Consider the following 12,917-nt stretch of genomic DNA (forward strand, 5'->3'; position numbering starts at 1 on the left):
GAGATTATAAAAACTAGTAGGAAGTAGCAACAAGCACACTTAAGGTCAATTAAATGTCTCGAGGGTACAAGAAATGGAACACTTTAGATGACACAGTCCAGTTCAGAATCTCAATTCAAGACTGCCATTTAATATGGTGACATAGCTTCAAATGTAAATTAAAATATTTCACGTCATTATCCTTCTACAAGGAAAACATTTATAAACAACCTATGGTTATTAAATACATCTCCTTTCAGAATCATGACAAATCTATTCTCTATCCATTATTAAATGCCACAATTTTTCTTAGTTTACCGACAAGACATCTCTCACTGAAAAAGAGTTTACTCACCTGGAGAGTTTTCCAACAGCTGAATATGCCATTGACAGTAGCTTAGGGTCCTTGAAATTAAGGGGGGGAAAAAAAAAAGAAAAAGAAAAAAAAAAAGAACAAAAGCAGACAAAACAAAAAAACACAGTAAACGGCAAAACCTTTTTGCTACAATTAAATGCATTATTTTACTCCTTGTTAAACCTAGGCCTTACTCTGCCTACCTATATGATATCAGCATCTGAACAAATAAACAAAAATGTTCAAACCCAGAATAGATCACAGGACTAAAAGGAAAAACTAAACAAAACCTTACATTCCTGACTCAAAAGGAAAATACAGTGGTCATATGCGAAAAGGGTCTCTTAGCTGCCACTAAGCTCAGAATATTTTCAATATTATGTAAACTGCAAATACCAAAATTCTCTGCCAACATACTAGGAAAACAGCTTAACTTATGAGAAAATTCACCACTGGCCCACCTGACTAGGACCCACCCTCTCTCACCCCAAACTGTAGCAAACTGGGGAGCTATTGTCTAAAAATCTGCACTCTAGTAAACTTCTCATACCTACTACCATAAAAAAATTAAAGGGCTCATAGTATTTGGGTGAGTCAGTGAGGTTCCCACCTCAAGATACAGGTAGAATTTTACATGGTTTTATGAAAACCGATAGTCTGACGTTACTCAGAAGCATTACCCAGTAACACTGAAGTTTATACATTTAACATAGGATCCACACAGCTGCATGGCCACTCTTAGGGGTTTGTGTGTTGGGAAGACATGCAGGCATCATCTGGAGGTAAGAGGATTAGAGCCCTGTAGTTTATATGGTCTCTCTAACCTCTTTTCTTTCTTTCTTTTTCTTTCTCTTCCTTCCTTCCTTTCCTTCCTTCCTTTCTTTTACTTTGCTTTTTAGGGCCGCACTCACTGTATATGGAAGTTCCCAGACTAGGGGTCAAATCAGAGTTACAGCTCTGGCTTGCACCATGGGCACAGCAACGCGGGTTCAGAGCCGCATCTGCGACCTGCACCACAGCTCACAGCAATGCCTGATCCCAACCCACTGAGCAACGCCAGGCATGGAACCCACATCCTCAAGGATTCTAGTCTCATTCATTTACACTGTGCTACAAAGGGAACTCCTGAACTATTTTCAAAAATACTTTTTCTCCCCAAGCCCCAAAGTATTTTTATTTCTACCAACCACCCAAAGCATTTGACTGTCTATGTCATAAAAATAATCTGAGAGTGTCTCAAGGTCTTGTGAACCACGCAAGCTCTATTCAGAGGAAGACAGGAGAGTCAGACCTAACACTGCGCCAAACCACAGCCGCACACAAATACATAGCTTTCACTAATAATAATATCTACTAATATGCTTCACTGTGCTGAACAATTTACATTATCTCATTTAATCTTCACAATAATCCAATGAAGTGATTTTTTTTTCTGATAAAGAACAGAGGTCCAAAGAATTTAAGTAATTCACCAAAGAGCAAAACTAAGATTCAAACACAATTCTAACTCTAAATGACAAAGTGTTGGTCAAGCATGCATTCATGTTGAGCTAAGACTTCAGAAAACAATGCTAACTTCAGAGTTCTTGAAACCTTACCTTTCTTACCAAATTCCCCTGAAATACTAGAGATGGTAAGAGTGATATGGCAAGGAGAAATAGGATTTGAAAAATCTATAATCCAAGGAATCCTCCTCCCACTTAAAGAATCAAAAATTTACTGAATGCATGTTTTGACAGAATTTTGAATCAATAAAATCAGAGTCCCTAAGAATTAGCACTATTTCTCAAGACAAGCAAATCCAAATTGAACCATATGGAAACAAATCATAAAATTTAATTCTTTTCATTCCATTTTTGCACAGTGCCTAAAAGTAAATTAAAATGTACTTTTAAAAATGGTATCTAAAAAAAGTGTTAAGACAACATCAAGATCCTTATCAGTTTTGTTTTGTTTTTGTTTTTGTCTTTTGTCCTTTTAGGGCCTCAACCGCAGCATATGGAGGTTCCCAGGCTTAGGGGTCTAATCGGAACTGTAGCTGCCAGCCTACGCCACAGCCATAGCAACACCAGATCCGAGCCATGTCTGTGACCTACACCACAGCTCACGGCAATGCTGGATCCTTAACCCACTGAGCGAGGCCAGGGATCAAACCTGCAACCTCATGGTTCTTAGTTGGATTCATTTCCGTTGCGCCACGACAGGAACTCCCCTTATCAGTTTTTAACACTCATTGCCCAAAAAAGGGCAAAAGATGGCAGTAATTTCTAAAATTTGCATCAGTTCAATTTAAAATGTTAAGAAACAATGGAACAAGAGCAAACTTTAACTATATCAACATATAGACCAGAAAAGTTTACAATAGAAAACACTTTAACGTGTAAAGTATTAAACACAAATTAAAAAAACAAGTCACTTACTTCTTTATATTCATTGATTAGCTTGGTGAGGCCATTCAAAAGCATTGGACCTAATGGCTTAATCTTGACTTCTGGACAGCTTTTTAAAAAATAACACATACACATAAGCAAGATATAAGAATCTCATAACGACATCTTTCCAGGTGACTACTTAAAATAGAGACATAACTGAAGTTAAGTTTAGATAATCTATTAAAATACAAAATATTTTAAGAGAAGCAAACAGGATTTCTTTCTAGGTAAGATATACTTGCACCACTTGATCACTCCAGCTTGAAAACTTTACAAGTAGTTCAAAAGACTTACGTTACACAAATGTGATGTACGAATTGGAGAGATAATGTTCTTAATTTTGAATTTGTATTTGTACCAAAGAGTCCATCATACACCACCTATGAGAAAGGAACAATGTCACGAACACCAATTAACAAGAACAGCAATATACTGTGTTCAAATACTATTAAGGATCCAACAGCAGATCTTTTACACGACATCTTGCTCTTCAAAAACAATGCAGTTCTCGTCAATAAAATATTTTCGCTGAGAAAAAAGAATGGTTACATTTACATGTATGACTGATTCGCTCTGCTGTACACCTGAAATTAATACAACATTGTAAATCAACTATACTCCAATAAAGTTTAAAAAAATAAAAATAAAATAGATAACAAAAATGAAAAAAAAATAATACAGTTCTCTTCAGTACAAATATTTTCACTAAGCAACTCAGGAAGCCAATCAGTAGCTTCAATCGACAGTCTGTGAAAGTTCCTGTCATGGCTCAGGGGAAACAAACCCGACTGGTATCCATGAGGATGCAGGTTCAGTCCCTGGCCTCGCTCAGTGGGTTAAGGATCCGGCGCTGCCAGGGCTGTGGTGGAGGTCACAGATGTGGCTCGGATCTGACATTGCTGTGGCTGTGGTGTAGGTCTGCAGCTACAGCTCCGAATTGACCCCTAGCCTGGGAACCTCTATATGCCACAGGTGCAGCCCTAAAAATACAAAAAAAAAAAAAAATCAGTAATCTGTGGTGCAACAAACACAATGGCTGATGTTACAAGCCTGCAAAACTTGGAAGCAACAGACTTCAGGCTGCAGCAGGCCACCACCCTGTCACACAGGGGACATTAGCAGATAAGATCACTCTGGGGGGGGGTTAGATTTCTTAATTACACATAGTCATTCAGGACAAATTATAATAAAAGCACCATGGAAAATATCAAGATTAAAGTATTCTTCAAGTGTACAGTTGGAATATGGGTGCTCCATGTATTGAGGAGTCACACCTAAAAGGCAAAAGTTCTTGTAGTAGATGAGTCCTGGGCAGCATCCAGAAGGTTCAGACAGTACATCAACATCAAAGAAATCTACACTCCTCCACTTCCTATTTTTATAGGAAGGATAGTCTTACACTTAATTAAAACAAATGAACAAACAAACAAACACTTACTCTGGTTCCTAAAACTACTAGCAGCAACCTGATCTTACGTGACAATGTCGTGTGACTGGACACAGACTAGTACTGAGCATGTGCTGTGTAACTGACACTATGCAAGGTGCTGTAAGATATAAAAAAGGTGAGCACTGCTATCAAGTCACTCCGTCTTGCTGGGAAGTCAAGACATACATAAGTTAAAAACGACATAGCACAACACATAATTAAACACTACATTATTTGGCAAAGACTTTTTTTAGAAAATTATCTGATCAGCTATATTATGTAGAATCATATGGTAAGATGACAGAAACAAAAGAATTAGCATACTAAAGTTTTGTGGGAAAAAGTAAAATTCATGGCTCACATATTACACATGAGGAACTGTTCTAGGTGCTTTCATAGGTTCAAAATTGAGGTGAGATAATAGGTGCTTGGTTAAAGGTACTGATACCAGGAAAGAAGAGGCTCATCGGAAAGACGCTTTCAAGAACTCTGAGACTGACGGAGAAGTGGAAAAGAGAGGGGTAGGGCCCACTACCTAGGAGAATGGAAATGCTACCCTTAGAAATGAAAATGATATGAAGAATATTTATGGGTGATGAACAATGAGTTTATCTCTGAATACGCAAAATTTTAGTTGGGCTTATTTTGAAAACATAAATAACTACAAATAAAGTGTATACCTAGAAATATTTTACTACAAAACTCCATCTGTTTATTACATAACATAGTGTTACTACAACCAAATTTTCTGATCCAAAATTGTTAAGACATTTTCAAAATTGTTAAGACTTTGCAGGAACCAGTGCCTGCAAAGTGAAATGGAAGCAGCTCCGTGATTATCCTATGTTTATGGAGACACAGAGCAGCGTACTTGAAGTCGGTAAAATACTAGAGAGCTAGATGCTGGAATGAAAGCCGTGTCACCTACAAGGAGGAAGCAGCTGCTTAAACAAATAAGCCTTAAGAGGGAGAGATTGCTAAGAGAAAAGTCCACGACCACCACACGCGCACACCAATATCCACAGTGAGCAAGAGGAGAGTGTTCCTACTTTGGGACTGAAAGAGGGGCGAGGCAGGAAGTGGGAGCATTTCAGATAGCAGGGAGCACATTCGAGCAAATCCTGAAACTCGAGTAGATGTTTACCAGGCTACATACAGGAGCAGAGGCTCCGTGCCAGGCAAAGGGAGTATCGGGAGCAGAGACACAGAGCCATGAAAACAGCATAAGGTACAGGGTAAGGGGGTGGTGAGATAGGAGCCCAGAAGGGAAATTAACTGCTACCTTTCCACCATTTACTGAGACCTTCCTAACCGAATGAGCACAGGCTACTATGCTCTAAGCTTTCTACTTGTTCTCCCACTCAGTCCTTATAACAGTGCTACGAGGTAACTGCTGTCATTACACTCATCTTACAGATTTAAAAAAAAAAAAAAAAAAAATTTAAAGAAAAACAGGCAGACCCCTGAGGCTTACTTCAGAATAAAAGCAAGTAACTAATGATAAAGTTATACTCGAACGTTATCTGCCGCCAGAACTGAGCTGAGCTGGTCATCACCTGAGTAAAAGGCAAGGGCTTTTGCAGAGGGGCTTATAACCCACACCGACAGAGTACAAGGATTTCCAGCTGCGAAAAATAACTCTGGCGACAATACAGAAAACAGACTGGCCGTGGGAAGACTAGGGGCAGGGAAACAAGGAAGATGCCTGTGATAACCAAAACAAGGAGTGCCGACCTCCACTAATATCAGCATTAGATGTAGGGAGACGAAGACCTGGAGGCGGCAGGATCCAGGTGATCTGGCCACTGCCTTCACATACGGTTTCCCGTAAGGATGACTCGTTTTTCCATTTAAGTGACAGTTTAGGGTGGTACCATTTTTGGAAAAAAACACTCAGAAAAACACTAGTTTGAAAGGGACTATCACCATACCTTTAGGGGGAATAATAACCACAGAGAGTATATATTCTACAAGACAAATTTTAAAGTATTTTCAGCAGCTTAACTTGAGAAAAAAAGATGGAATTTCATCAATCATGTGATACACATCAACCTGCCTCCTGGATATCCATCAGTGCAGTTCTTTCTCTAATTAAACAGACACAGAAGCTATAAACAGGCCATTTTTCTCTGGAAAGAACGAGTTACCTGAATGTTAGCGGGGAACGTTTCTGCAGCTTGTCTAGAACGAAGAAGATGGGGGACAATCTTTAACTTGACCCTCGTACTGACAGGGTCCCTTTTCAGCTCTGGCTTCAGCACTGCTCCCTGTTGAAAATATGTTTGATCAAAATTCAACATTTCAAAATTATTGTGCACTGAAAAAAAAAAATCATGAGATCATCTAAACCAGTGGTCTCTCAAACTTTTGTTTCAGGATCCCTTTATACTCTTGAAAATTACTAAAGATTCCAAAAAGCTTTTGTTTATACTGGAAAAATCTATCAATATTTACTATACCAGAAACTGAAACCAGAAAATTTTAAATACTTATTCACCTTAAAATATTAAACTCATTATATATTTCTGTAAATAACACATTTTTAAGAAAAAGAAAAAATTACTTTCCAAAACAAAAAACTGTACTGAGTGGCAGTGTTCTATATTTTCTGTAAATCTCTTCACTGTTCACCTTAATAAAAGAAAGTTACTATCATGACCAATCTCATCAGAAACGTCTGTAGGTACTGACAGGCTGTCAAGCTCATTGTGATGAAAACAAATTACTCAAAACTCCAATTTTTGCTTAAAATCTCAACTTTCATTTCTGCCAATAAAGCATATTATTTTTCTTTAAGCCTCATTTTTTTCATTTTAGAGAAAATGCATGCCAAATACCCATCTCAAGAACCAGAGTTTGCCTATCTACTCTTAAGGTAAAATCATTTTTGCTGCTTCATCTAGGATATTTTTAAACTGAGTTTTATTTCTTTTTCTTTTTTTTTTTTAACCATGCATGCTGTCAGTGAGGAATAGAAGACTCGCTAGCATTATTTAATGACAAAGCTCTGATTCGTGCTAGGATCCCAGCACTGACACCCACCATCGCTTTTACACTATCAGTGCAAGTATCAACATATTAAAAAAAAAAAGGCAAAACAATTTGTCCTTGTGGACCTCTCTAGAAGTTTCTCTGTGATCTGACAAATGTGCACGGACCACACTCTAAGAGTCACTGATTTAAATCCAACTCCTTCATTTTCTATATGAAGTACATGAGGCCCAGAGCACTTCAATTATTTATGGTTTAGAAAGTAAGCAAGACAACAAATAACCTTGCATGTCAATACTTGGACTTGGAACACTTTTAAACATACCGAACTAAACAGAACTTACGTTATTAAGCAAACATCTTACTTCAAGACTTAAGAAGAACCAACCTACTGTTCTAGATCTAGACCAGGGGCCAACAAACTACAACCCACAGGCCAAATCTGAGGGTTACCACCCTCTGACTTGGTCAGGCCAGTGAGTTGAGCAGCTTTTACATCCTCAAATAATTTTTTTTTAATTGTAATAATGTTTTGTAAAATTGTATTTCATGAAGATAACATGAAATCCAAATTTCAGGATGAATAAAGCCTTACTGGCACGTGGCCATGCTCACTCAGTTATGTTCTGCCTCTGGCTGCCCTCATGTTATGACAGAGTTGAACAGCTGCAGCCGCAGATCTATACAGACAATAAAGCCTTAAATATCTATAGAAACGGTTTACTGAGTCCTAATCTAGACAATTATTATTTAAGCACCTGAACTGAAAACACCAGGTCAGGCTAAATATGTTGGCAGGAGATTTTAATACACCTACACCAGTACAGCTTAAAAGCAGTATTTCCTATAGTATAAGTTCAACTTAAGTAAAAATAACCAGGAGAAAATGTTCAGATATATAGAGCTCATGTCACCTAAATACTTTTTATGATGAGGTGAGAATAAACCAAAACAACCTACCTCTTTTGTCTTCAGCGGTATATCTCCAAGGTATACTTTGTACATCTTATTAATGATGGCAGGATTATTCCAGTCAATCAAGCTATAGAAGGTTTCAACAAAGCTTGTTAAATTTTTTTCTCCCATTTCAATAATTTCAAAAAAAATCATAACCCCAATATGTGTTACCCAAAGAAAAATGTTAAAATACACAAATAAAATAGCCAACGGACATTGTCGAAGGAAAGGGATTAACCTCTATCAAAGTTAGTTTCCAGATAGAAAAAAAAAGTCACTTATGCCACCATGATTCAATGTAAAACAGATCACAGTATCCAGTGGCCCAATGTGGTACCACACAAGAAATCTGGACTGCATCTCATTCTCAGGATCAATGCCATGGAGCAATTCCAACAGATCAGAGCCTTGGCACACTTGTTCTTAAAGCCCTAAGGCATGATCCTTCTGCTTAACCACTTGGGAATTCAAGATTGACAGGGAAAGTAACAAAAAACATTTTACCCATTAAAGCTACAACCCTAGGAAGATTGCATTCCTGTAAATCTGTGTCACTATGATTCCCAGTATATACCTTACCTACCAACACAAACTTGCAGTTTTAGCATCTAATTCTCCAGAGCAGGCATTCTGCCATTAGTCACTAAGACTTAGCCCTAACTGGGCCCCACAGGTGACTCAGAATACAACATGATTGGTGGCTGGCACCCACTCTCTGCAGGAGCCCCAAGACAGTCATTTTATAAACCTAGCAATAATGCAATGCTGCATCTCACCTGATTAGTAAGATTTAACCATATTACCTCCTCTCCTTTGACATGGGTTCTGCTTTCAAACCAGGCTGATTTTGTACAAACACATGATGCTGCTTGGACTGTTTTTCTTTTTTTTTTTTTTTAATATTTTTTTTTATTTTCCCACTGTACAGCAAGGGGGTCAGGTTATTCTTACATGTATACATTACAATCACATTTTTTCCCCCACCCTTTCTTCTGTTGCAACATGAGTATCTAGACAAAGTTCTCAATGTTATTCAACAGGATCTCCTTGTAAATCTATTCTAAGTTGTGTCTGATAACGATTTAATCATGAACATGCTTCAAACAAAATAAAATTAAAAAGAAAAAAAGAAAAAAGAGTCATCAAAACCATAAAATGTGGGCAAGGGATGTTAGGAAGTAAATAACCCTTTTTGTTTGTTTGTTTCTCTTCTTAATTTTAATATAGTAATGAAGTGTTTGAACTTACAGGACCATCAGGCTAAAACACACAATTATGGGAAGGGGTTAGCATACTTAAAAAACAGGGCAACCACAAGCCAAAACCAAATATTGCATTTGCAAAAAATGAAAAAAAAAATACACTCAAGCAGATAATAACAGGAGACCATCCAACCAAAAAAAAAAAGAAAGGAAGAATAGAGAACCATAGAATCAACTGGAACACGAGGTTCAAATGGCAATAAATAATCATCTATCAATTATCACCTTAAATGTCAATGGACTGTTTTTCTAATCCATCTCTCCTTTCAAAGTTTATCAATCCATCCCTTGTTTGGATATCCACAATTCCACTATCCTCAAAGACATTCTACAATTCGATTTTAGTTATTATTTACCTATATCTTTCCTCAGCTGATTGCCATTAACTAATCTGCAATCTCCACTTTTGTTTCCCTTCTGTATACTTCAGGTTTAGAGATTTTGACAAAACACGTACACACACAATCTTCGGAAAAACAAACAAAAATTTGGTAGTGCTTAACTGATAGGGACAATTTTCACTGTTCATTCTACTTTTCTTCTTGCCTTCTTTCTAGTTTTAGTTTTCTGATTACATGCTTGCGAAAATTCAGAAATAAGTAATATAGAAGTAAAATTTCTTATAATCTGCACCACATCCCTCTCTATTCCTTTTCAATAACCACTAACTTTTGTGTATCATTCTTTAGACTTCTTTCCTATGCAAGCAGAATAGATAAAGGTATGGCAGGGAGATAAAGAAACAGATCAATACTTAGATATGTCACCTGAAGAGACATTTGTGGATTTTTCTTTAATCAAGCGGGATATCTACATATGTTCTCAACTCACTTTTTACCTCTTAACAATGTTACACTATTTTTATGGAAAAATGCATACATATGTTTTAATAGACAAAACCAAAACTGATTAGCATACTTAAGTACCATATTCATATTTCCAACAATCCAATCCACTATATGGTGTAAAGGATAGGGCCAGTTCAAACACAACTAGAAATTTTAAAGGAAGATTTTTTTGATATTTCAAAACCAAATACATTCCTTGAAAGAGATACTAGGAAGATGCAGTCATAAGCAACATGAAGGAATCTGAGACTTGGGAGGGAATGCTGAGTACAGTCTAGTCCAACTTTTATCATTTTACAGTGATGAGGGCCTGATGAAATTGAGAGGCTTCCAAACTCAGACAATCAGCAAGAGGAGTGGTCAGAATTAACTCCAGGACAAACATGCTTCTCCTGCATGCCACCTCAAAGAGCCCCTCGGTAAGCCGTTCCCAACCACCACCACAGTTTGCTTATATTTCAACAAGCAAACTAAGACACAATGAAGTTAAAGTCCTAATTCTATCACATCTACTTGTATAGGTTTCTTTGGAGAGGGAAAACTACAATACATACCTTTAAGAAGGTTTTATGGTCTTATCCACATTCCATGATCTTTTAGAATTTTATTACATTAAGCATTAAAATAAATTCAAAAAAGAACTAGTCCATAATTTGATTTTTTTAACCAAGTATCTTAAATTTTTCATGTATTCTTCAGCCTTTGCAATGCCATTTTTAAAAACCAGTACAGGTATCCTTTTGTATCATGCTTTCTTCACTTGCCATTACTTGGGGGCAATTTACATGTTGCTTTATTATTTTTTATAATTATTTGGGCAGATATAAAATATTCCATATAGATCACACAGGTAGTTTACTTAACTATTTACCTATTATGGAAATCTGAATTTGTTCCTCTTTTTTTTTAACAATTACAGGAAATGATATAATGAACAAATATAACATTTTTCTAAATACAATGTTTTTCTCCTTTTGAATGATTCTCTTAGGAAAAATTCCTAGAAGATTCAGATAAAAGATTATAAAGACTTTTATGATTCATTACCTACTACAAACTGCTTTTCAAAAATTATTTCAATTTACAGTGACAACCAACAAGGCGTAAGAACAGCAGTTTCAACAGAAGCCTAAATGGAGTTATCAACTGTTATACAATTTTATTCACCAATGGGTACAAACTGGCACATCACTGTTTTTATTCTGCATGATTTTATTTCTTATATGGAATATTTTTACAGCCTATTTACTATTTGTATTTCCTCCTGTGTAAATGAAAACTGTTCAGGCACATCTTTTCACAGGACCCAATTTTCATCATATTAACCATAATACCTACTTATTCTTTATTAAAAGTCATCTCAAATGGTTAGAGATAGAGGAAAGATCAAAAACAAATAACTCCTGGGTTTTTCTTAATATCAGTTCCTAAAGTTCTCAATCCTTATGGTAATATTTCTAAACTATGACAATTTTAAACCATTTCTCCAAATGGTTTTCCTCTGTTCTTAGAATTCTGCTCTCTTGCAAACTGCCTTTATTACAAATTAGGTATATTTCACAATCTTACAAAATGGATGTCTCATTACACAAAACCCTAAAAGAACAAGTCTGTGCTGCGCGAGCTTTAAGAAATCTAGTCTGTTTTCCATTTGGAGGGTTAGAAAAGGAAGCCATTTACCTCTGCTTGCTTTTCAACTCTAGGTCCGCGGCCGTGGCCACACTGTGGCGTGTGTCACTAGAAGCAATCACCAGGTGGAGGACAGCTTCGAGTTCGGGCACCTGTTCGGCTTCTATGAATTTCACTATACCCAATTTGCACTGTAGATAAATGAAGGGAAGGCAAAGCACTCATCAGAGAAACAAAGACCACTGACCAAACACACTCGTTTAATGTATCAGTGTGGTCATAAACCAAGGATTACTAGAACAGGAGCCACTCCTATTTAAGCCTACAACGTGCCAGAGATGATACCAAACCATACATACTCATCAATTCACTTAACCTTCACAATCTATGAGGTATCATTATTCCCACATTTCTGATAAGGAAGCTGAGGCAAGGCTTAAGAGCTTAAGACATCATTAATAAATGATGAAGGCAGGGTCCAAACCCAGATGTCTCAGACTCCAAGACCAGCATGATATACAGCCTTCCTACTTAGCTTACAGAGCGACTCTAGAATGATGAAGCCTTGAACTGAAGTCCGAATCTGGAGGCTCCAGGTACAGTGAGGTTTGCTAGGGGTAAAGTACTCCATGGATTGTTTCGACAGTTCAAAAAGAACTAAACTCATTCCATGGAGTTCCACCCTACTGTTAATATACTCATCCTTGAACTCAATATTCTCATGTACTGAAAACAGTATGATTTCAAACATAAAATGCAAGTAAAATTCTAATCAAACAGTATTCAATCTAATTGGCCAAAACGAAACAGACTGAAGAGAGATTCTGCTCAGAACTTCATGCAACGTGAAGGAGCTATGAATTTCACTACAAATAACTCTATTTAGGATAAATACACCTGAAGAATAGAACTTTATCTTTAAAAATCAGTTACATAATAGTTCTCATGTATATATAAATTAGGATGGATAAAGCTTAAGGTTACTAAATGACAGAGGATACAATTTTTAAAGGTAGACAAACCTATCTACCTGGG

General features: G+C 36.8%; 1 protein-coding gene across 4 annotated transcripts in view; it reads right to left on the reverse strand.

Moving 5' to 3' along the window:
- ECPAS (Ecm29 proteasome adaptor and scaffold) overlaps positions 1–12,917 on the reverse strand; it is a 102,662-nt gene that overhangs the window by 46,900 nt on the left and 42,845 nt on the right. For all 4 annotated transcript variants that reach the window (XM_047768141.1, XM_047768139.1, XM_047768140.1 and 1 more), the window contains 6 exons: positions 11,934–12,073; positions 8,147–8,228; positions 6,343–6,462; positions 3,061–3,146; positions 2,755–2,833; positions 335–384 (listed from right to left, as the gene is read on the reverse strand). In XM_047768141.1, the coding sequence (XP_047624097.1) occupies positions 335–384; positions 2,755–2,833; positions 3,061–3,146; positions 6,343–6,462; positions 8,147–8,228; positions 11,934–12,073 (557 nt within the window). The remainder of the gene's footprint in view (positions 1–334; positions 385–2,754; positions 2,834–3,060; positions 3,147–6,342; positions 6,463–8,146; positions 8,229–11,933; positions 12,074–12,917) is intronic.

This window comes from Phacochoerus africanus, chromosome 2 (genome assembly GCF_016906955.1).
Source record: "Phacochoerus africanus isolate WHEZ1 chromosome 2, ROS_Pafr_v1, whole genome shotgun sequence".
Lineage (NCBI taxonomy): Eukaryota > Metazoa > Chordata > Mammalia > Artiodactyla > Suidae > Phacochoerus > Phacochoerus africanus.